This window comes from Homalodisca vitripennis, chromosome 3 (genome assembly GCF_021130785.1).
Source record: "Homalodisca vitripennis isolate AUS2020 chromosome 3, UT_GWSS_2.1, whole genome shotgun sequence".
Taxonomy (NCBI): Eukaryota; Metazoa; Arthropoda; class Insecta; order Hemiptera; family Cicadellidae; genus Homalodisca; species Homalodisca vitripennis.
Genome location: NC_060209.1, coordinates 17492573 through 17518910, shown reverse-complemented (window position 1 = coordinate 17518910; position 26338 = coordinate 17492573). Strand labels below are relative to the sequence as shown.

Genomic DNA, 26338 nt, shown 5'->3' with positions numbered 1-26338 from the left:
TCAATATATAAACAAGTTTTATTAATCTCATTAACTCTGATAAAGAAACATAGATAACAGGTAAAAACATTAGTTGTTAACTTAAATGAAAGACATTATTAATTAATACACAAAATTACATTTCAATAGCACCCTTCTGTTACAACTAAAAATGCTACATTGAAGTAAATATACAGTTTCTTTTCTTCATTTCTGTAAATTATACCACGGTTTGTATTCTGAACAAAATTTTATATTCAGATTTTTGAACAAAATAAGTTATTATTACTTTGTGAAACAGAGGAAGAATTTTAAATTACACTATTCACCAATACAAATATTTTTACGTACAAAATCACTTGTAGACGTTAAAGTAAAAATACGACTAAGGTAATAATGTTTTATAAATACTATCCATTCTTTGAATAAACTATATTTTCATTAAATAATCTTATGTACAATTTATTTATTACATATAGTTATAATAGACATAGAAATACCTCTATCACTCCGGTCTGATGTTTACAAATGTATAAATAGGCACAGAAAAAATAATCTCATTTGAAAATAGATGTAATAAATGGATTTGCTTATGAGATAGTATGTTTCTAATGTACGAAGAGTTTGGTAAGACACAAATGCTGACGCAACACAGTTAAGAGATCTTCAGATGAAGAGTATATTCCTGCCGTCCTAATATGTTGCATTCATATTATATCCTGAAATAAAAATAGAATATTAAACAAAGTTTCTGTAGTGTATTGATTTAGTTATGCACTATCATCATCTTATTATTTATATACGTATATATGTTTTCCATTAAATGTCACAGTGGATGCATTACATTATGTTCAGTTGGTAAAAGTAAAACCAAATACAAAGATTTATATTTATTATACTGAATTTAAATATTACAAATATTTATTGATGCTAACAACATAAAAAGTGAAAAGTAGGTATCAAAATTATTAAAAGTGATGGGACTTAAAACATATAACCTGTTAAAAAATCTGTTTGCACTGAGAAAGCTTACTAGTTAAACTTTTAAAGATATTGTAAATTTAATACAACAGCATTAATTGAGCCTCAACCCATCATTTATATCGAAGGATTATAAATTTAGTATACAAAGTCAACAAGAACATGAATTGTGGTTGGAGAATATGTTATGCAATTAAAAGAACTTTTCATGAATTGTGAATTTTATGATAAGTTATCAGACACTGTGAGATAAATTGGTTAGTGGATTTCGTAATGATTCTGTGAAAAAAAGTCTGCTGGAGAAACTGATTTGAAATATGAACCAGCAGTGAAAATTGCAATCAATATGGACATGACAGATGGAGAAGCAGCAATGCTAGCAGGGACAACAACGGCCAGAAACATTCCATAGTAAGTTAAAGAAACTTTGCAGTTTATATGTCTATATAACCTATAATCCACCTTATGAATCAGCTGTATTGGCAGCCATCTTGGTTTTAGCCCCATTACAACAAAGCTTAACCTCAAACACTGTTACAAGTTTACTTTTAGGTAGAATCACATATTATATAATTTTAATTATATGATTAATACAAATTCAAACACTTTTAGTTTAAAAAAATATTGTTTATTGTTTATTCAGAAAATATCTCGAACTTTTCAACTTTCATAGTTTAAATATTAAAAAGTGTACATAAAAACCTATAAAACGTTTAGATACTATCTACCACATTTTTGACATGAGACATCTCATCATTCTATGACCAAAACTAGGGGTTTTAAAGTTTTGAAGTATGATGTTGTTCTTATGAGGTAAAAATTAGGGTAATTTCAGTACAGCTGGATCTTAACACGTTTATCACATTACAGTGGAATATTACAGGCTACGAAGACAATAAGTCACATATTAGTATACAAAACAAAGTTGGAACAAAAAATTAAAGAAACATTGGGCTATCAATTTATTACAATAGATACTGGTACTTTAGAATAATTTTTATTTTTTAAGTCTTGTGATTTTAGTCTTTATTTAGGTACATTTTGTAATTATTTTTTTATTTGATTTGTTTTTAATAAATTAATTATTAGTACATTTTTTAAGAAATCTGTTATTTTTTTCGAATAGTGTATAAATTACATTTATTTCTAACAGTATTACAGCATTTTGCTTGCATAACTTTTGTTAACTTTGTATTTGTAAATATTGCACAGTAAAATTATCTTGTTCATAAAATAGGTTATTCGTATCCCAAGTGTCAAACACCTGCTTGAGAGGTCACCAATATCTGCATATCAGTTAACGAGTTTAAGTAATTGCAATTTTCATTTTATTGGTGATTTGATCACTGTCATCTGCTTACTTCTGTGCTTTAGCTTGGATTACAGAAAACAATGTTTTTGATATTCCAATTAGAGAAAATGACAGTGTAGCTTTATTGGAAAACAAGAAAAAGTAATAGTTACATAATAAGAAAAAGCGTGTTTTTTATCACTTATTTTACAATTTTATTATTTTTTCATAATATTGCATTCATATTATGATTTCAAAAATAAATAGTTATAATTTTAATAATTTTCCTTTTCAATATTATATATTTTATAATAGTGACAGTTTTATTTTCTTTATAATCTCATGCATTATTTTCTTTATATCCTTGTCTTAAGTAAGGTAAAAGGAATTTACTTCTTTTTTTAATGCTGTCTGCTATGTTATGATTTAACCCAATAGTATTAAATTCTCTCATTGCCAGTAACTGATCCCTCATCTGTCTAGAGGTTGTTATAACAGCCTACTCTGTTGTAACTACTTAGACGTATACTATAATAAATACTATCCAATTTGGCAGAACGAAAGAATTTAATGATTATTTTGTTTTGTTATTTCACGAATCAGTATTTTTATACAAATTAAAATTATACAGTTTGCATGATAATTTTGGTAAATCGCACACAGTTTATCAAGAATTTTTTTCATTAACTAGACTATGTTATAGCTGTAGATGGATGATGGACAGCATGAATTTTTAACAAATATTCCTAGTAAGTGATGTGTTTTTTAATTAAAAAACGGAAGATTCAAAATTGTTAATACTACTAAGGAACAATAAATTAGTAAGCCAGATTCGGAGCATCTCAGGGTTTGGTTTACAATTAACTGGCACTCACCTATTACTTGGCTGTGAGGCGTGCTAACACTTTGCTGATGGAGCGCATGACAGTGGTTGGCACGACTTCTGTCAGCAGACTCGGCAGCCGCTGGTCCTGACTCAGCAGCACAAACATCTCCTTCGCAAATCTCCTGTAATCAATAACACTTCATTTAATTATAACCAATAGACAATAGACAATATCCTTTATTACAATTTCTTCAAGAAATGTTACAGCGTCCAAATTTAAGTCAAATTGTATATGAAAGTGTATAATGAAGGTACAAGTGAAATGAAAAAGCTTCTTCAGTGTTATGTGGGGTCTCCCCAAGCTGAGACCCATAACACTACATAAACCATCAGATACAAACATGAGATCTACACGATCATCATGGTGGATAATTCATTTAGGGTGTAGAAAGCCTTGTCTAGCAGCCATCTCTGTAGCTTCCTCTTCATCAGCACAGGGCCTCCAGCTTTCAAGTGGTCTGGTATTTTCTGCATACCAGGTGGTTTCCTTTCATACATGGCTGTTCTGTGACCTGTAGTTTCCTGCATATCTGGTGTTGTATTCATGCACGTCACTTTGTTTAGGGGGTCTTTGGTCACACAGTAAAGGACAGTATCTAGGATGTAGATGGAAGTGACCGTCAGGATGTTCAGGTTTTTGAAAACATCTCTACAGCTTTGTCTTGGACTTAAGCCTGCTATTACTCTGATTGCCCTTTTCTGCATACCCAGGGACGCGGTTGAGATTGCCCATAGTGGATCCACCCCAGACAGTAATACCATAGCGTAAATGGCTTTCAAACAATGCATAGTATGCAGTCCTTGTTGCCTCAGGGGTACTAGTTGCCTTGATTCGTCATCCACATACATGACCATCTTACTGTATTCCTCTAGATGTTCTGGAAAATCATTTCCACACAATGTTGAAAATAAAAAATAAAGGAATTTTAAGATTATAATTATATGAACCCACAAATCCTATTTTGTAAGGATCATCATAGTTTTAACGTATACTGTCTTGGAGCTACTTATTGTTACTTACTATTATTATAGTAAGTATATTGAAGAACTTTTTTATACCAACTACAAGAAATACATAATAATTCGGAGAAGGAAAAACAGATACGTACAGAAATGCAACAGATATTTGAGGAAAATGACAGAAAACAAAATCAAAATCAAAATAATCAATGAATATATACATGAAATTGACACCTTGGAGAAAAGCATCAATGTTTTGCAAAGAAACCTAAAAGAACATATAACAAAAAAGACAACAAATCTACTAGCTATACAAACTCGGGAACTCAAACTGACCAAAACATGAGTACTCCTACTCATATGCCTGAAAACACAACAGTTTTTATTATTGAGCTTAGCGGAAGTGAAGTCAAAACAACATCTGGAGGAAGACATTTAAAACCTTAAAAGCTGAAGTAGTAAAAGGTAAGTTACTCTGTGAAGAAGCTCCAATGACCCATTGGCAAAAAAACAAACTGCCTCAAAAAAAACCATCCTCACAAACCCATGCTCAGACCCAACTACAGACACATAATACACCATTATTTCAGAAAGTAAATATATCCCCAATCAGAACAAACAGGAAAAACAAATTTACTGTTTCTCTACAAGTGGCTAAAAGTAAATACAAACAAAATTTAAAGAAAAGCCTAAATACTCCTCTTGTAGAAATCAGTGAAGAGTTTGGCACTTTTCCGAGTTCAAAAACAGCCCACCATTTTACAGCAAAATTACTCAAAAAGAATCAAACATATGAAGATCTTTTAAATAAACACTTGGGAAGAAGTTACTGGAAGAGGATCTAGTGGTTTTTCTCCTGAAAATGACCACTCTTTTTTAGGAGTAAAACTAAAGAAAATAAAACACCTATAGTAAGAGCTGCAAGGATCTTCCACCAGAATGTAGATCGGATAGGTAAGAAAGTGGACCGACTTAATCATCTTTTAAACATGACTCACCCTGATATTCTAGTCTTAACTGAGCATGGGCTTGATCCAAACAACAATAAAAAGTACTAAACTTATGGACTACAACCTTGTAAAACACGGCATATGGGAGGGATTACCACCAAAAAGGGCGGAGTTGTTGCAATTTTACAAGAGTGAGAAACTTGATAACCATGTAGAAAGTGTCTTGACATAGAAGGACACAGTGAAGAACTTATCTGTGAGATGGCTGGGATTAAAACTTCTTTCCGATAAATACTTACCTCTTCTTATTCTTGGAATTTATCGTCCTCCGCCCAGCACTCCTATACTTGATGCTCTGGCACTGATCGGGAATGCGCTTGACACAATTCTTTGTGGTGACAATAGTGTTTGTAGTTATTGTTGGTGACCTAAATGCTAACAGCTTGGACCCAACAAATAACGATTACAATAAGGTTGCAAGAATTTTTAACATCATACAACATCCATAGGGTTGAACTGCCACCCACAAGAGTGACCCCAACCCTCAAATTTCTTACATTGATGTAGTCTGCATCAATACTAATATGGACAGAGTCAAAGTTGATGTGGTGAATACCTGCATATCTGACCATACTGGGCAGCTAACTACCATTTCAATTCCTTCCAAAATTAAAAAGCCGTCAACTTCAATTCGCAGACACTTAAATACAAGAAATCTGACAAACCTCAAAACAAATACTGGATACTCAAACTTGGGAAATTGTATTTCAAGCTGTTCATGCCCAAACTGGCATATAAAATACTTTAGCGAAATATTAGCAGATGCTTTAAATATAGCCTGTCCTCCTGTATCATCACGCAACAGACCTTTAAGAACTCCTAAACCAGAGAGGCACAATCTTGAAGCTGAAGAATTAAGAAAACAGTTTATTGAAGCTCAAGAACTGTATGTTTTAAATTGGGAATGAGGCTGATCGGCTTGAGATGATACAACGAAAAGAAGACCTATGACTTGAAACTTCGCAGCTTAAGAAAGCGCAAGCTAATGAGTATTTTTGTAGCACAATCAACGAACAAAACCAAAGCTATATGGAAAGTTGTGAACAGTGAGAGAGTGTCAAGAAAAGATATTGGTGAAATGAAGTGGAAGATAAATTACTGAAGGAGGGGACAACTGATGTAGAGCATAGAAAAGTGGCTGAGGTCTTTAATGAATATTTTACAAGTATAGCTGAAGAGGACCTTAAAAAGTGAATTGTCTTCATCAGTCTTCCTCTTATGCTCTACATCTAGCTCAACCTGACCACCCTCTTTCAACGTTTCAGCCTACTACTGGGAAGAAATTCTCAAGATAATCAAACTCAATGAAGACTCTCATCTGCAGCTGGAATTGATGACATCACTTCACAACTTTTTCAAATTCTGTGCTTCTGAATTAACTCATCCTCTAACAGACGTTGTAAATAAATCTCTATCTCAAGGAATTTTCCCAGACGAGCTCAAAATTTCCAAAACATATCCACTACACAAACAAGGAAAGAAAACATGAAATGAAAAACACAGGGCCAATTTCCTTATTACCTACAGCCTCAAAAGTTATTGAGAAAGTTGTATTAATACGACTTTTTTCATCACCTACCAAGCTGAATAATCTTTTACCTGCTGGGACAGCATGGCTTTTTTTTACCAGAAAAATCAACATTGACTGCTCTTACAGAACTTGTAGAAAAAAATTATTGACTGCATCGAAGCTGGAAACACGGTTAATAGCACATTTTTGGATCTTAGCAAAGCATTGATTGCCTTGACCACAGTTTAATTTTTAACAAAACTTGACAGGCTAGGAATCAAAGACACTGCACTTCAATGGTTTCATAGCTATCTAAAGTGAACGAAGACAAATAGTAGAACTGAAAACAGACTATTAATGGAAGAACAGTAAATATAAAATCTGCTTCACGAGAAGTAAAAAGAGGAGTCCCCCAAGGGTCTGTGTTGGGACGCAGTCTTGTTCGTTCTGTTCACTTGCGACCTCTCCACATTCATGGAACCTTACAGTCAGACAATCATGTATGCTGATGACACTGTGCTGCTATCCAACAACCAAATCAGCTGAGGCTTTAGAAATAGCCTCATACATATCTGTCAGCATGGCTTACATGATTACTGTATAGCAAACGACTTGGTCTTTAACGAAGAGAAGACAACACAGATGATTTTGGGTAAGCACAAGAACAAAGTCTCTGGAACACCAAGATCGCAACTGTTGAACAAACGAAGCACCTTGGAATGATTCTTGACGACAAACTTTCATGGGACAGCCACATTGATTCTCTTTGCTTAAAAACTCAACACCGCTTTGTATGTACTGAGAAGAACCACGGCAGTGAGTACAGAATTGACTACAAAATGACAGTCTATCACTCGCTCTTTGAGTCTCATGTTAGATATGGAGTGATTCTATGGGGCAGCTCGGTCCTCAAAGAACCTTCAGCGGATCCTACTCATTCAAAAGCGGAGCAGTAAGAATCATGGCTTCCCTCCAACATCAAGATAGTTGTAGAGAGGTATTTAAAAACACTAAGAATATTGACAGTTGTGGCTATTTATATAATTGAAGTCATTGTACATGACTCCAACAAGGAAGCTTACTAGAATGGTGGATCATCTTCATGGCCTGCAAAACAAGACATGCTCAAGACTTCAGCTTGGCAATACACAGGACATCTCTATTTTCCAAAAAAACCATTCATATGCAGGAGCGAAAACTCTATAATCTACTCCCACCTAAGCTGAAAGAAGACAATCCTGAAATTCTAAAACGAAAGCCTGAAGACCTGGTTGCTGAGAGAATCAATCTACAGCCTGGAAGAATTTGTGACATGCTGTAGAACATCCCAAGGAGAGACATGACCCTTATGTATTATTTAGATTTAATTTTTTTATTTGTTTTATCGATTGTTGACCCTTATTCTGTACTTGATGTTCACGAATAAAGCCTACTGATTGATTGATTGACTGATAGTTGTTGGTGTATTACTTATTTTTATAAGCTATGAGTTTTTATCTGTGATATTACACAAATGGTACTGGCATTGTCAATAGTGTAAAATGATTTTGGTGAATAAGTATTGATTACTTATTGGTTGAAAGCACTTCCTTTTTAATTACTTCTTCATCACTTTTTATGTCACCCATTAGATGAACTCCTGATGTAAACATTTAACTTTATTTTGAATGGCTCTCATGCACCCTAAAATATCAAAACAATGTTATACAATAATCACAGACTCTGGCTACACTTAAAATTGTTAATTTGTTCAGTAAATTTTGACACAATCACTTTTGTTACTGTTATATTGTTTTTTATATCTCATACTAAATGCATGGTATTTTCCTTTTCTTTCGTTTCAGTTTCATAACAATTAAGAATGTTTGTTTGTACCTGTTCTCACTGCATGGTGTCAAGTATATATTTAATTTTCAATATTCCGATTACAAATTTTTTCTTGTCAAGTATTACTGACTATATGAATACTCGTGGTGTATTCATTACTGTGTTTTTGTAGATTTGTTAATTTACATGTCAGTTATATGTCAGAACTGAACATTTTTATAGATGTTAACATGTCATAAAAGCAAGAGAACCATATGCTAACCATAGTAGCATAAAACAGGATTTTTCCGGACATTTGTCTTCGTTCAGTTATACAAAAAATCAGTAACACTACGTTTAGAGATCTACAATCTGATCTCTTCTTCAGGTATATAACTAACCTACTAACACATGATAACAAACTAGGTTAAAATAAACAAATCATACCAGAGCGTTGTGACATGCATAATTGTTATTACTGAACTGAACAATGGCAAATCTCCGGGAAAATCCTGTTTCCTTAATAATCCTTCCATCGTCAAAAAAACATAGTGGCTTGTTATCCTCACAAAACAAAAGAGATTTGTAGAAGGATGAGTATGAGTGTTGTAAACATTAATAAGCTACCCAGCATAATTTTAACGTATCCGTACTTTATTAACAAATAAACCTTAGCGTCTACACGTACCTTGTATCGAGACTACCCTCAGTGAGACTGCGTGCGCCAGTGTTCAGTATCGCATCTCGAGTCTCACGTGGCAGAGACAGCACACGTTCAGGGCCCAGACGTCCACATAGCCTTAGCAGCAAACGACACGCGGTTGCACGTACAATCGCGTTCTGGTGCCTGTATAAAAGGTAGAGGATTTCATGACGGAGATGGTTTTTAGTTAGTTCTCAAGCTTACATTGCTAGTGGCCTCATAGTTTTCAATTTTACATAGAGTCGAAATAATGCTTACACAATGTTTTAGGAACTTTAAATACTGAATGTAATATTTTGTCGCTATATTGCATGCATCATTATAACATTTTGAAATATCTGACTTTGTACAAGTACCGTTTTGTTGGGGCTTTCTTAATCCTTCTACCTCAAAAGTTTTTTATGGTCCAAATTGGAATATCCATTTCATCTAAATCATATGGCTAAAAGTATCTGAGAAGGTGATTTTGAACACCCTTAATCATTATCTATCTCTACAGCTTCTATAGGACCAGAAATAAAATGGTATTAGTTAAGGGTTTTTCAATAAAGGCTGTTTTGCCAGTTTGTTGCAGCTGTTTTTTTAGAACCATTTTTCTAATCTACTGTGTGTTATTCTCATACAAACGCCAAATCATCATGACACGACTGAGTAGCATGTCCAAATGATAAGACTTTACTATCCAAATCAATTTTCATTAGTGCAAATGTTGTGCTCATTTTACGTTAGATGCGGTGGTCCTTAAAAGTCGAATCTCCAACGTTTGGTGACCAAATTGGAGTTGAACTGTTTAGTTAACATTCAGCAAACACCTGTATATGAAGGGAATGCCACATCATCTGAGAACATTGCTGTGGTGGTTGGAATTGTCCATGAGAATACTAGGCAGTCAATTCCTCACCATGCACAAGAACTCAACTTTTCACGGTCTTCAATTTGGTAAATATTGCATCAGAACATGTGCCTACACACCTATAAAAGATCCATCTGACCCATGAGTTTAAAATGAATTACTATGGATCACTATAGGCCATGGGGTGTTTTGAAGAGGATCCCAATTTTGGCCAAAAAATAATTTTTAGTAACAAGGCGCACATTCAGATTTGTGACACAAGGTTCAATAGGTGGTCATCCATTGTTATCGTTTGATGTGGATTTTGGGTCAGCAATATTATTGATCTATACATTTTGAAATGACTTTGGTGAGGCCATCACCGTCTATGGTGAGTGATGCAAAGCTATACTAAGAGATTTCTCTTCAGCCCAAAATGAAAGCTATTGATGTAGATGACATGTGGTTCCAGCAAGACAGTGCAAGGTGCCACTCAGCAGATGCCACGATGGATGTCCTGTATGAACAATTTGAGGGTATGATTATAGAATCCACCAGGAGGTGTGTGTAGGGAGGGTGTTGTCCCCATTGCTATGGATGATCTGCTCCAAGGACTTAATAAGATTGGAGTGTTTGTTCAATGCTATGCAGATGATGTAGTGATCCTCGTGGGTAAGCACAATGGGATAGTCACTGACTTGATGTAGAGTGCCCTTGGAATGGTGGGTTGCTGGTGTTCAAGGTGGCCACTGTCCCTTTTACTTGGAGGTGGAAGATGGAAGGCTTTAGACCCTGGACAATGCAAAGGAATTAATCTTCCCCTGCTAACTCAGATGAAATATCTTGATTACTCTGAACCAAAGACTTCACTGGACCAACATCTTAGACTGTGGTAAGTGGGCTCTGCTAGCCAGCAAGTGTCATGGGATCCTGGGGAGTGAGGTTTAAGCTGCTGCTGTTTAAGCTGCTGCTGTGATTGTATACGTCTGTGGTCAGACCAGCGATGACTTATGGGGATTTAGTGTGGTGGCCCAAAATGGATTTCAGCCTGACATATAGAGAACTTGCCAGTCTGCAAAGACTTGCATGTCCATTCATCATAGGTGCTTCCAGCAGCCGTCTCAAAGCTGCCCTGGACTGTCTGTTAGATCTTTGGCCAGTAGACTTTCACATTCAGGTGTTGGTTAGGGAACATGTGAGACCTATGGTCTGTTACAAAAGTTCATGGTTATACCAGAATCTCTCTTGAGGTAGCATTGTTTTTTATATATGAGTACCATTAGACCACACAAGAACCAGATACTTCTGCTGACCATTTGAGGCAAGCTTTCCCTCAAGGGATGAATGGCTCACTGGAAGCAGAACTTCACCCAACTTCAATCTAGAATGGTATACAGATGGATCCAAGACTAAAAGGGAACTGGTTTGAGGATTCAGGAAGATAGCTTTCGTGTGATGTTTTATTTTTAAATTTAATAAATATTGGTAGATGAGAGGGCACAGGCTATAGGAACTCTGGTCAAAGGGCAGTTGATATTTCACAGGGAACTCATCGGTAAGTTACACCTCTTTGTTAAGCTGAACGGGCTGGAATATACTGGACCTCTCTTTTTACTTGATGGGAAGCACCAGAAGCTCTCGCACTTGGATTTAGCTTAGGTTTTTAGGACTGCCCCTTTTGATGGATGAATGAATCTCTCGTAGCAGTGACTTGAATTGGCAATCACAATCATGCAATGTGACTCTGTAAGAGTTTTTCTTGTGGGATTTCCTGAAGTCAAACGTCATTTTCAATACACACTCGACAGATGTCCCTAAAGCCATCACTCAAATTGAGCCCGATCTATGTGTCAAAGTCATTGACAGTTGGACTACTCGGATCCACGCTTCTATGAGAAGCCGCAACAAACATTTCAATGATGAATGATGTATTTGAGACGTAATGGCAAACACAGACTTTTAAATAAATAACGAATATTATAGTACCTCACTCACAGCTTGTTTCATTCCGTTTCAACATCCACCCACCCTTATTGAACAACCCTTTATTAACTAATTTTATTTGTTAATATTTCTACCAATACAAAGTGTAATTTTTTTAAGATTTAACTTTAAAGAGGAAAACCACTTTAGCCAAATCACTCACTTAGCTCCTTTGTTGACTATGGAGGCCACGGTTCTGGAGGATCCCACATGGTCCACCATGGCGTCCAGGGCAGCATTACAGTCTGCGCGCAGGAACCTGTTTGTGTCTGCAGTTCTGTTCAGCAGAACCGCACAGAGCTCATCCATCTCCTGTGGGCAACAAGGCTATTTCTGTTTAATCAATGAATTGATAGACAATAAATATGGTTTTTCATGAATACATAATACAATACTTCATAGAGAACTGTTTCGGCAAAAGCTATATTTATGAAATACTCAAGTCAAACGTACAAGCAAAGATCATAATTGTACTAAATTTCTAATACACATGCAAAAACTATTTATATTATACTCACATTTTCGATTCCTCTTCCAAGAGAGGTGAATAAGTTTGTAGCAGCTTTACATGCTACCCTAGCAACCTGTGAAAAAAATTAATTCTTTGAAAAATGTATGAACAGTTTAACACTTAGTTTTTTAATTGTTTTATAAATAAGTAGTTCACAACACATTCATTAACACTGGATTCATTTCCTTAAAATGATGTGATCAATGTTTGGTTTTTAAGATAACCTCCCTGAAGACAGAAAAAGTAAAAAAAATTATCACTCCACAAAGGCTGTCCAAAATTTTCTTTAAAAATTATTCCAACTCAAAATCAGTTATAGCACCTTAAAGATGTACTGGCAGCAATCTAAATATTAACCATCTACTTTTTATAATAATTCTAAAAAAATTTCAAACATTTTGGTATTTTATTGTTTTTGATACTAAAAAACTAATTTTAGAAGGAAAAATAAAAAGTGTGATGCGCATAAGTCATATTTTATTCATAAAATGAGGTACTACCCTTAATTAAGTCTAAAGCCAAAAATAAGAACATAAAGATGTTTTTAAGTTTAAAATTGTTTTTATTATATGGTAAAATTAGTTTCTGTTTAATACTACTGGTTAAAAAAATACTACACAAACACACAAAATAGTTTTCTAATATACATACCTGTGAGCGAAGATTACGTATGTGTTTAGTGACCGCTACCACCACCTGATGTAACACTGGCATCAGTAGTGTTGTGTGATGACAGCTCAGGCGCACCAGAGTCTGTAACCCTTGTACTGTCACCTCCCTGACAAAACAAGTATCATTACAATCAGATCACAACAGGCGTTTTGTAGTCACATTTGTTTTATTGATATGATGATAAAAGGTCTCTAAATTATTTTGACTACATTGACACAAATTTAAATATCCAAGAGACAAACGATATATTCTGCCTTTCTCATCTGGTTAGTGTGCTTTTCTAAAAGCTGCAAACTATAATAACTGAAGTAACAGTATTAACACATTCGCTACCGAAATGTAAAAACTTTTTTCGTTAATATGGACCGGCTGGCACACATATGTGCCGGCTAGTTGATTCTTATAGACCGATGGCACATATTTGTGCCGCTCGGTACAGTTCCAGTGGACCGACGGCACATATTTTGTGCCAGTGTAGTATTATTAAATAAAAGGCTGTGGTAACGATCGGTCTATTCTTTCGACTTCATTCTTTCATATCGGTCTACAGGGATGTCTGGCACATATTTGTGCCGCTTGGTCTCTCGGTATGTTCACAATTTCTTCCTTGGTGCAGTTCAAGGTCTCAGGTCAAAAAAAGCCATGACCCAGTCAAATTGAACAAGAGGCTACGGTGTCATGTTTGTAGAATAAGACAGAAAAAGCTGAAAACAACTTTCTTCACATGTTCCAGCTGCACAGATGAAAAGGACAATAAATTCGGACTCTGCATGCCAGAGTGTTTCAATGAATTTCACAAGTGAAAAACTAAAAACAAAATGTGTGTTACCTAAGACATTTTTATTTCCTAACTGTTTTATGTCAAAGATAAAAATGTAGCTCATTACATAAATGGAGTTTATAAATAAGAGACATTTGTGTGAGTTATTTTTAATAACATATTCTGCTATTTCCAAAGTGTTTATCCAAAGATCTTGTTTTAGTTTGTACAATACACATAACTACCATGTCAACACTAGTTCTTATTATTTTCCCAATGTGTCCTAACACAGTTATGGCAATTTTTACTTGACTTTCAACTAGAAAAAGTTTATATTTGAGGTTTAGCCTAAGCCTAATTTTTTTGCTACAGACCGACCGGCACATATATGTGCCACTAGCCAAAATGTATACAACGTAAAAAAAGGGATGTGGAATCAAGTTATACGTTTGCCTAAGGCTATAAAATGATATATAAATTGATTTGAACAAATTTGTACTCTTGGGCTACGGTAATGACCACACTACTTTGAGCTGGTCTGTGAGAAGTGCCCAACTCACACAATGGTGGTCTATCTTGATGGACCTACCGGCACATATATGTGCCGGTTGGTAGCGAACGTGTTAAACCAACCCTTATGTTTACTGTTCAATTAGTTGATTCAAACATTAATATTTAGTTAATAATTCATACATTTTCTTATTAAATAGCAAAACTACAAGTGTAATAATTATTTGTGCTGACTTTGTATCCTTGCAATTGTAGGTATATTGCCATTGCATGGTTCAAGACCTAATTTTGCGCTAAGAGTATGACTTATTCAAAATTTCCCTTTTTGTATCAGATAAATAACTAACCTAACACATAATTACAAACTAGATTAAAATAAACAAATCATACCGGAGCGCTGTGACACGCTTATCTACAGGTCATAATAGGTCTGCATTTGCCGACCAACCACCTATGACTTATATTTTCACAGCGTGTCACAGCGCTCCGGTATGATTTGTTTATTTTAATCTAGTTTGTAATTATGTGTTGTTATTTATTTACCTGAAGAAGAGATCAGATTGCAGATCTTGAAACATAGTGTTACTGTTATTTTGTATCACTGAATGATGGCAAATGTCCGGAAAAATCCTGTTTCCTTCACAAACCTTAGTTTTGTCGACACAAAAAGCCTGTCTTCACCCTTAACGCCAACTCAAGCAGCAATCCCACAAAGCCCCAAACCAAAAGGCAGTGTTCTGACAACGAGAGGACTCAGAACATGCCTCATGAAATACAGGGTGACAACTTTAACAAAATAAACACTCACCACTCTGGATGATCCAGTTGCTGCAGACATCGGTTCAGAGCCTCTTTTGGATTGGAAAATGGAGCGACATCAGGGCTGGCCGATCCTATCACGTCTCTTGTAGTTCCCTTGGTCGCTCTTAACCTTGGTTTCCTACATTAAACAAATTTTTGTGTGGTGGTTATATTTTATAAATGTTTAAAGCTTTCTTTAGTATGGCACAAGATATTAAGTCATATGCAAGCGTGCGTGTTTAGATATTATTTATTGAGAATGTCCTGAACACTTTTTACCAAGATAGACTCAACTTTACGCTAACAGTTTTCAGAATTAAAAGTGTTTGGGGACAACTTAATAATATTTTAATAGTTCAACAATCTGTGTATAAGAATATGTTTTTGCAGAAAATAAAGGAGCATTGAAAATATAAGTTAGACTCTGAACATGAATATATATCACACAGAAATAATTCAAGACTGCTAATTTCTTAACTGACAACACTCTAATTTCAGAACAGGATACAGAGATGAACAGAGGCTCTCACTTCCAAACTTGATTGTTCCAAAACTGGCACAATAGGGCCAAAAAATAAAACTAGTTACATTTTCTCTAACTTTCATGCATAATCTGACAATAAACCCAAATGTTATAATTTAATGTGAATTGAATCTGTAGCATAAAACATTAACTATTTCAAGGAAGAATTTATCTCACGACAATCTTAACTTCTTCCATACATTCATCATTTATTACTAGGTCTACTTAGAGCGTCAGGGAGTTAACAATTGGCAGCACCAATTCATTTGAGAGAATGATCTTTTTATTAAAAAGAGCAACTAAACTTGGGTACTTTAAGAGAAATTAACTGCAAATCATTGTTCTTGAAACAATTTAAAACCAGAAATAAAATTGTTTAAATTTTCCAAACATCAACACTTATAGTAAGAAATAACAACAAATACGAGTATATTCAAATTCTGAAGGCCCTTTAGGGTTATTTTTGAAAAAGTACGTACAAAACCAAAAACTCTTGCACATTTCAGATTATCCTTTGTACACATATACATAAGTTGATACCTTTGTCATTAATAGTAGTTTGCTTCAGTTGTCTAATCAATAACAATATAATTCTATATAAATATTGATTGATGCAAATTTTATTTCAACAATGGAATATGATTAAACTACATAACTTACCCAGTGGGTTTGCCGATCCTCCTTTGATGAAGGGGTGATGACTTGTCCTCCCCAGTCAACTCCTCAGTCTGTGTTGTTTCTGGTTCTGGCTCAGGCTCTGGCGGTGGGGGAGGAGGTGGAGGAGGTAATTCCACTGGAGGAGGAGTGTTCAGCCTCTCCTACAGGTTCGATTCATTAGAAAGAACTATTGCAGTTGGGTTACAAATTAAAAATATTCATGCTAGACTCACTGTTATGCACTGTAATTATCATAAAATGTATACACCATTATTTGATCACAAAACTGTTAAAAAGTCATGTTTTGACAATTAAAACTAGGAAGGACTAATTTTCAACTGGCTGAGCATTATCAAGCCTATAACTCAGGAGACTGGCAAAATATTCTTCTGTCCTCTGTCTGAAAGATATTTTGAGAGTAAAATGAGCTAGAGACTTGAAAATTTGCACTTTTGTATGGGTAATATTCAATGATGTTACATGTTCTTTTATGAGATTTGGCTGAACATTACCAAAGCCCAACTGTATCAGTGGTGGATCCAGAATTTTGAAAAGAACGTTCCTATAAGAAGAAAACTTAATTATGCTTGTAATGTAACCATAAAAAATAAAATTAACTTGACTTTATGAACTAAACATTAAGTATGAGTAAATATCTTTTCAAATACTTTATTTTTGACATATCACAATACAAAACTGCCTGATACAATGATGATAATGGTAGACTAAAACTTAGGAAGCCCGCTCCAAAACTAAGGATTGGATCTGTCCTTGCTGTGTACAGGATATCTTGAGAGTGAATTGGGCTATAAACTTGAAAATTTTCATATTCCGTTACACTCAGGAAGTTGATGAAATTTTCCTTCTGTATGTTGGTCTTTTGCAGGATATCTTAAGATTAACTTAAACCGTACACTTGAAATTTTGCATAAAAACTTTATTTTTACATAGTCGAGAGTGAGAGCTGGTGGGGCATGTTTCTTCATAGGATTTGGTTGAGTGCAAACCCTACCTATCAACAAGATATCTTAAGAATAAATTGAGCAACAGGTGTTGTGCTGTATTTCTACTTTTCTTATTAAAAGTTAAATAATTTTAAAACCAAAACGAACCCTTTTCCAATGCTTTTAATAACATGTAGCATACAATTTTGATAACAAGCAGAAAATCAGGTTTTAAAGAATTATCTCCCTTTTGATTACCACAGTTCACAATATATTATTTCAAAAGTTCATTGAGCTAAATATTTTAAAGAAAACAGGAGTTCAACAGTGGACTTTTCCAAAATAATCCTGCTCAAGGTCAAAAGCTGAAAATTGTCAACTTTTTGAAACAAAGATGTAAATAATTACAGATAATTGAGTCGCCAAATGCCAAAACAGGCTAAATCCAAAATTTAAAAAAGTTGAGATATTGATGACATTGAGTTCTGTATTACCTAGGCTACAGATTTGTCACTTCAAAATGTTCCAAAACCAGTTAAAAACTGTTTAAAATTAATATTTAAAAGTGAAGGTTGTTCCAAAATCAGTTATATCCTATAGCCATTCGGTTCCAAAAACAGTCATATCTGCACAGATGACAATGTTCCAAAACCAGCTATATCAAACTACAATAACTTACAATGTTTCATGTTTCTGTGTCAAAATAAGTTAAATCCCAAAAGACTTTTCCTATAGGGAACTGCTGATCATTTTCCTTCTGAATTAATTGTTTATTTTGTTGGCTAATTTTAAATTTCAAAGGCTAAAATAGTGTTATAAGAAGCAATAGCACTCAATTATTTAACATTATTTTAAAAGCTCCTGATTTGTTGTGTGTCATAAACATGGAGGCTGAACATACAGGAGGTATTTTAGAAGGTAGTGAAGGCGTTGGTATTGATATTATAAATGCTGAAGTTGTAATTGTTCAACAAGAAAATGTCAATATAATGGACATAACAGTGGAAACTCCACAAAATGTGGAACAAGTAGAGTTGGTAGAAGAGATGCCTGGCCCTTTGGCAAAGAAAAGGAAGAAAAACGAAAGAGCATGGAAGAAAACTGTTGCAAAAGTTGCTAGGTAAGTTAACAACATTTGGTAAAGAAAACTAAACTAGCCTAATCTTAACACTCATTTGAACTAAAATAACCTAACCTCAACTAAGCTAACCTAACCTCAACTAAACTAACCTATAACCGCAACTAAACTACTTAATCTCATCCAGCCTAAAGTAATTCAGCTTAGGCCCTAACTTAACTACAACAGTTTTTGACAACGTTTGCGATCTATAATTTGTTTTTATTACAGGTTAGTATTTTTTTAAAGGTATAGGAGAACTAATAATCCCTATTTTGTTTTAGACACCGCCCGAAGGGATTTCCACAGATGCCTAGTTGTAAACATTCGGCCAAAAGTAAGTACCGCTGCGCAGAACTTTCCCTGCAGGATGTTAGAAAGATACATCAGCAATACTATAAAGACGCTGACCTTCAATCAAAGAAGAATTTTATTCTTCAGCACGTCATTGTTTCCTCAGCAAAAAGGACTCGTCTTCCAGAAGGTATCAAATCAAAAAGAAATGTAAGTACTGACTTTTTCTTACCTAAAATGAGGAACAACAAAACTGAGAATGTTAAAGTATGTCGGGCAGCACTACTTACAATTTTGCAAGAGAGTAAAAACCGAGTGCAATTTATTTGCAAAAAGTACCTGGAAACAGGCGTCGTACCTTTGGAGACTCGTGGAGGAGCACGCCAAGTTGATAAATATAATATAAAGAAAGACAGCATCAAATCTTTTATTAAAACATTTATTCCAGTACAAAAACACTATTGCAGAGCGTAAAACAAGCATAGGCAATACCTTCCAAGTGAGCTTAACATTACAAAAATGTGGAAAATGTATATTGAGCAGCATCCAACTGAAGAATTAAAGTGTGAGTATGACTTTTTCAGGCTGGTTTTTTCTGAGAACTTTAACATTGGTTTTGACGCTCCGTACACTGATAAGTGTTCAACCTGCACAAGGCTTGAGTGTGAAGTAGCCACAGAAAAAGATGCAGGCAAGCGTGAAACACTAAAGCTAAACCTAAAAGCCCACAAAGTCCGTGCAGACAAATTCTACAAACTTTTGCAAGAAAATAATGATAAAGAGCTTATTCTGAGCTATGATTGTCAGAAAAATCTTGTCCTTCCTAAAATACCGGACCAAGCCGCATACTATAAGCGCCAGCTATATCTATATAATTTTGTGATTTGTGAGGGACATTCTAAAGTCCTCTTGAATTCAGAAAACACCTTTTCTTACCTCTGGACTGAAAACCAGTATGCAAAAGGGTCCAGTCAAATTGCATCTGCTGTTTACCACAGGTTAACAAGCGCTAACATGGAAAATGTCACCACAGTCAAACTTTTCTCTGACGGCTGTGGTGGCCAAAACAAGAACACAACTGTTGTCGGTATGATTGCTCATTGGCTCCTGAAAGATGCACCTAAACATGTTACTAAAGTTGTACTACTCTTTCCGGTAGTCGGCCATTCTTTCATTCCCCCTGATAGAGTGTTTGGAGTACTTGAAAGGAAATTTCAAGATCTGAGTGTAATCAACAATCCCAATGAGTACACTGAAATAATTGAAAAGCACTGTACTGTTGTGAAACTTGGGACGGATTGCCCTGTGAGTGATTGGAAAACTCTAACCGATGCTGTTCTAAAAAAACCAGGACAATGGCATTTTCAATTTCAAAAGGCCAAGAAATTTATCTTTTCAAGAAGTAAAAGTAATCCAAACTCCATCCTGGTACAAGGAGAAGCAAACTATGTATTTGAAATCGGCGAGAGTAAGTCAGTAATGAAAAGGGGGAAAAATTTTGACAATGCAGTTTTGAGAGTGATACAAGAAGGACACCCAGTGAAACAAGTAAAAATCAATGATGTGAAATGCTTGCTAAATCTCCACTATGGAAATGACTGGCAACGGGAGCCAAAGTTGAAGTTTTTCAAGGACTTATTCCAGCTACCTACCACCAATCAAGGCGAAGAAGATGATGATGATGATTTTGAAATAAATGAAGAGGATGAGCCTATGATTGAGTGAAAATATTTTTAATAAACGACACATTTATTTTATAAACTCTGTAGATAAATAAATTCATGGTTTTGTATTGAAAATGAATACGATTGTGTTCATTAATCCTAACCTAACTTTACCTAACAATATAGGCTACAATGTTTTGAGAAAAAAGGATTTAATAATATAAGGTTCTGTTTTTAACTTATTTTGGAATGGTAAACGCAATTTAACTGGTTTTGGAACCAAAGTTAAAAAGCAAATGGCGGAGAGTAAGTTTCCAAAAGCAGCTAAATCATAGTTACTGTTCCAAAACAAGCTATGCCATATATTTAATCGGCTGCAGTAATTATAACTTTTGTACCATTTTTTAGCAATTTTAAAACAATATAACTAATTTTTTAACCTTTTTTTATAAACAAAAATCATAAAAATGTAATGGATGTGAGAAAAGCAATCAGTTTTTGGCATTTATCTAAAAAACTTGCAGAGTGGATTTAGCTTGTTTTGGCATTTGGCGACTCAATTCATGATTTTCCGTATTAGCTGTAAGAGGAAAAAGTACATGAATTTCACTTAATATCTAATAGCATACCTCTTCTATAACCAGTGTATCCACGTGGTCAGAGGAAACCTCATCTTCCTTCGGTTGTGAGGAGGGTCGTGACCTTGGCTCCTCTGAGGCGGAGGCATTGTCCCCACTCAGATCTTCCACTGCAACAGATGAACTTCGGTTCTCATATATGTCAGATACTGTGCCATTTAGGAATTCTGTTGGGCAAGAAAGTAACAAATTCCTTCCCTCCTTACTTTCTCTCGACTTTAAAAACTCATTCATAAGGTATAGCATGATCGCTTGGAATGATTTTCAAAACAATTGTGCAGAGATTGAAACTGGCACAGTTTGAGCCAAGGATCTACTTTGTCCAAAACTTTAGTTCTGCGGAGAATCCTATCTTACTTGTTAAGCCATCACCAATAAACATTGGTCTCAAAGAGGGCCAACCAGACCACATGGGGTGTAGTGGAGATGTGAAACCTTACTGAATAAATACCTGTTTCATTTTATACAAGTACTTTAAATATAACAACAATATTATCTGAATCAAGAATGTAGATACCTAATAAAAAAAGGCTAAGATAGAATCTCACTGAAGTGTACCTTGTAGAGACTGAGAACTCGCCACCAACGGGAGGGTAGCATCCCGCAATGGTGAGGGGCTAGGAGAAGGTGGAGGCAGTGGAGCGAGAGGAGACGGGCTGGGTGAGACGAACCTGGCAGGGGACATGGGTGGGGGTGACACATGGCCATTGGTCTGTGCTGGGGGGTACTTGGACTGACGGGACAGCACCGGCCTCAACCCATTGTCTCGGTCCCCACTGAAACACAATAACTTCATTTAAAAACAGATTCTATATCTATATACAAATAATTCAATTGTCCTTGAAGAAGTATACAAATATATCCTTATTAATACAAAACAGTTATCTTAAAGTATTTTAATGTTAGGTTTGAAGATAAAAGTAAATAGTTATCAGGTGCCCCTTAATGCACCTAGTACACATTTTCAGTTTGTAAAAGCAAAAGAGAGTGGAGTGAAGAGAGTATTATATCGTGTCATCAAACATAATCAGTTATTAGTAATTTATTTTAGAAGTAAATTGGTCATATTATAAGGCACTTGTGAAATTTAAATGTCTTTGCACTTCCAGTGTGACAGAATATTCAGGATGGATAAGGTTGGGGCTACCTCCTGTCAAGATCCAAAAGTCATCTCCTGCAGTAGTCTAAACCTATTGAATTGCCCTTGCACCCCAGAATCTCGAAATTTGCGGCTAGTAAGGTTGCCCAGATTTAAGAGACACATCGGTTTTGCTAGAGTACAACTGGAAGGTATAAACCAGCCAGAAGTAAACCTTCTTAATTAGGGAATAGGATTTAAGCATAGATACATTAGGTTCTTTTTTTGTATGTTCATATGTTCCTAATAATATATAATCATCAGATGACACCTAAAGAATTCTAGAGTTTAAAAGTGCCTTATGTTGCTTATCTGATGATTTTATTAGCATAGCTGTACAGTATGCCTTGTTTATCCAGAACTCATTTATCTGGATCTCCCGGTTATATTTGATAAGTTTTAGAGAATGAAAGGTCTCCGTTTTTGGAAAACTGACTTTTTTAGAAATTTTTTTGAAGAAAATAATGAGCAAATTCTTAATCTGAAATTCATGTTTTTAATTTTCACTAAAAAGTAAGTGAAGTACCCCATTTAAACTTCCCTGTAAATATTTTGAGATACCAATGGTGGCACAGTTAAAATGGATGGACACTTCGTACAAGAATGTAGCCAGAAAAAAATGTTGGGAGCAAAAACAACTGATATCTTTTTGTAGTGGACAGAAAGTAAGGCCCCATTTTGTCCTTAAAAAGTCCTTGAGCCGTTTCTATGTATAGCACGACCTTTCAACAGTACATGTCAGTAGTACTAAATTATTTAATTAATAGTATTTGTTTACTAAAAAAATAATTGAAAATTTGGAGTCCATGAGTCAGGACCCCTTGGGTCCCTTCACTGACTACGTACTTGACTCTGTATATCTAGCTTATATTTATTTCAAATGTAATTTATAACAGGCCAACTTGTTCAACTTCTGTAAGACAAGAGTAAGGCATTCACAGAAAACAGAATAATGAAAAGTATTGCTGACAGACAAGTTGAAATTGAAAAAAAGTAGAAATCATTGAATTGAGTAATTTTGCAAAAGAGTTGAAAGAGTCCACTTGTGTGTGTGTGTTTTTTAAACCATGACAATGAAACAAACTATTTAAGGAAGACATTTTAGACCTAGAGAAATACTTGAGTGGAACACCTGATTAGAGCAGTAACTGAATGTTTGTTGAATCTGATTGTGATTTTCAGATTTAAAATATACAAAGATAAGATAAATATTAATCTTCAAAGATAATTTTTTCCACACTGATAATGCACTGTTATAAGTACTGCTATCTTTAAAGTCAAGGGATATATCCCAAATTTTATTCAGTTTTCAAGAAATGTTTAATTTTCTGTCTGTATTCAGTATCAGTCAAGATAAACATTCTAGAACAACTACCAAGCTGAAATTTGTATTAGTTAATACTGGCTAACAACCTATCCAAGGTATATTTTGTAGATACTATCCCTGCACAAAGTTCAGTTGTAATCGAATAGAAATTATGGCATTTATTGTGTTCAAAAACATTTGTTATATTTTTTTGCAGAATCCCAAACACTACTCTATCCACGTTCTGAGGGCCATGATCGCCAAAAATGCCAAAAAAATCTTTCAGAAATTGGGTCATGAGGGTCATTGCAATAATCGGTTTTCTATGGAATGTGCCTAAAAAGGTTTAGAAAAGCAATCAAGAGGACCAATAATTTTTAGTAGATTTTCCTACTGACTCTAATCAATGTTATTGTTGGTATTGTGAAAATAATTAAACAAGCACATAATGGGTTAAATGGTTCGGTATAAATAACTAAGTAATGTATTCAGAGCACATTTGGTATTGTAATGGGATAACAGTACTTGCTTATAGGTTGATAAGTGTTATCACAGACAAGCATTCAAGCAATGTGGGGGCACCATCATGTGTAGGTGCAGCAGGTGCAGACATTGCATTCATGCATACAAAATTTAGAAAATGTATTAAATACAATTAATTTAGTTACATTTTTATGCTACAAAACCGGTTGTAATTATCTATAAACACAGTATTTCAATGGGACACTACTTTATGGTTACAAAATTTAGTTCTTCAGTTTAGTAGTTTATAGGCTAATAGTAACTTTAGTGAAGCCTATCACTTGTGGGGCTGACAAAATTTAATTTCTCTGTCTGTCTGTCTATCTGTCTGCGCAATATCTTGAAAACGAAGTCATCTATAGACTGAATTGTGCATGAAGCTTCATTTAAATTTGGCTGAGGGCTAACGAATATTTTTACATTGATGTTATGGGTAACTGAGAAAATAGCATAATAAATAAATTTTTAAACAAACTCAACACACCCATACGAGATTCAAAAATGTAGCCTAAATATCCCAACACATACAATATCATTTTACATGACTTTTATTATTTAAACACTGATACGAAACCCAATTTAATTTAAAAAAATCTGAATGTACAATCTAGCAAGATATGTCTAGAAAGACTTAAGTTTTGTATCACACTTCATTTTTACAAGAATGAGTTCTACAATGTATAATTTTCATGTCAACTTTGTTTATTATTGTTTCCAAATATCTGTCTGCAGGACATCTTGAGAAGAAATTAGCTGTAGATGTGAAATGTTGCATGTAACCTCAGCACCATGTTACAACACAAGGGGTGGTGTACTTCTACCTTCTCATATTAATTGTACAGATACAGTAATCTTTCTATTACTTAAAACTCAAATAAATAGTTCATGGGTGAAATAGAACAAAATTATATCAAACAAATATTCCAGTGCTCTACAATATAATGAAGGTACATAAAAGATATAATACTTTGTAATCCCTATATTTAAAAAGCTTAAACGTTATAAAACACACTTCCAACACTAACATGTATGTTTGTTTACATACTGCTGCATTTATTTAAAACCGTTTTCTCAATTTTTTCTATGTTTTGTTGTTTTTAAACTTAGAGACTTCTGTTTCAGTACTACTTACGTTGTTCGTGATAACTAAATAGTATTATCAATAAGATTTAAAAATTTGTGTAAATTGTGGTTTAGTGTGGTAATCCCTATTTAGAGGTCATGTATTTTAAAGAGATTTAAAGTTATGACTTGTATTCATACTGGGCTACATTTTCTAATCCCATTGCTGGGAAATTTCACACAAGTAGGGAAGTCTGGTGTGTTAAGGTTGTATGGGAAGCATCATCACCTTGCAGAATAATCAAGAATGATTCAACGAAAATAAAGGATAGTTCAAAGTCACAACTACAGGTATATAAACTTCCCTGACCATACATAGAGCTCTAAATTATTTATAGCCCTACTGGAGAAACGGTTGAACTTACATAGAAAAAAACTAGACAGAACATCGGTGCTGTTCAATTCTACACATTTTTTATCTTATGCACAAAGAGATGTTCCTTTTAAAAACTTAAGTATTCAAAAAATATTTTTTCCAATTGGATCTTATAATATTTTATCTCAAAAACTATTTCATCAGTTTGCTAAAAAATCACTTTAATCTAGCCAAAATGTATTAAAATAAACCAACTATAAAAAAATTATTTGGGTTTCTAAAAACACAATTTTATATTGGAGAACTGCCCCACCTGTTGTGTGGTTTGTATTCCGGAGAATGTACAAAGGGAATGACTTCATTTTTGCTCCTTCGCCAAAAGCAGCAGCGCAGACAATGATAATTGTGCTTAGTTGGTTCTGGTACCTCTTTAACCACTTTATCTGTGAAGTTGTTGTTCCTCGAGTCACTTAGGGATATGGTCATCACTTCGTCACTTACTGGGATCACTTTGGCCCCGAAGCAGCATAACTTGGGAAACATCTTCATTCATAACAACCCGGTCCAGAAATGTTCGAAGATCACTAGTTACCTCTATGTTGATCTGTGTAAGACTGGCTTAAATTTTAACTCATGCCAAGTTTAAACTCGGATACAGGTAAAAAAAAAAAAAAAAAATGGTAAGTATTACACACAAGTTATGATGTGCTGGTATGACATCCCCGAACACTAAACTGAATCTCAAAATAATCCTGTTAACTCATGGAATTTAATACCACTAACCTAGAAATCACAAAAAATCTCAGACATCAACCTTTGACTAAAATGCATGATATAGGGACAGTCCTTTCTAATAAACATTAAGTGATTTGCTACAATATACACAAATATCCTTGTTAGAG

The 26338-nt window shown here is 34.6% G+C and overlaps 1 protein-coding gene across 1 annotated transcript; it reads right to left on the bottom strand.

Annotated features, from left to right (window-relative positions):
• On the bottom strand, positions 1 to 26207 carry LOC124356649 (crescerin-like protein che-12). Its single transcript, XM_046807776.1, has 11 exons — positions 25750 to 26207; positions 21591 to 21808; positions 21024 to 21142; positions 16379 to 16536; positions 15203 to 15334; positions 13104 to 13230; positions 12460 to 12525; positions 12105 to 12253; positions 9112 to 9270; positions 3127 to 3259; positions 1 to 698 (listed from the first exon to the last, which is right to left on the bottom strand). The coding sequence occupies exons 1-10, from the start codon at positions 25983 to 25985 to the stop codon at positions 3130 to 3132; spliced, it is 1494 nt and encodes a 497-aa protein (XP_046663732.1). The 5' UTR covers positions 25986 to 26207; the 3' UTR covers positions 1 to 698; positions 3127 to 3129.
• Between the last annotated feature and the right edge of the window lie 131 nt (positions 26208 to 26338).

Excerpts from the sequence above, each read along its gene's own strand:
- LOC124356649 (XM_046807776.1), bottom strand. The coding sequence starts at position 25,985 with ATGAAGATGTTTCCCAAGTTATGCTGCTTCGGGGCCAAAGTGATCCCA. Across the intron at positions 16,537-21,023 it reads ATACACTGGTTATAGAAGAG|GAGAGGCTGAACACTCCTCC; the intron begins GTATGCTATTAG and ends TCGAACCTGTAG. Across the intron at positions 12,526-13,103 it reads TACGTAATCTTCGCTCACAG|GTTGCTAGGGTAGCATGTAA; the intron begins GTATGTATATTA and ends TTTTTTTCACAG.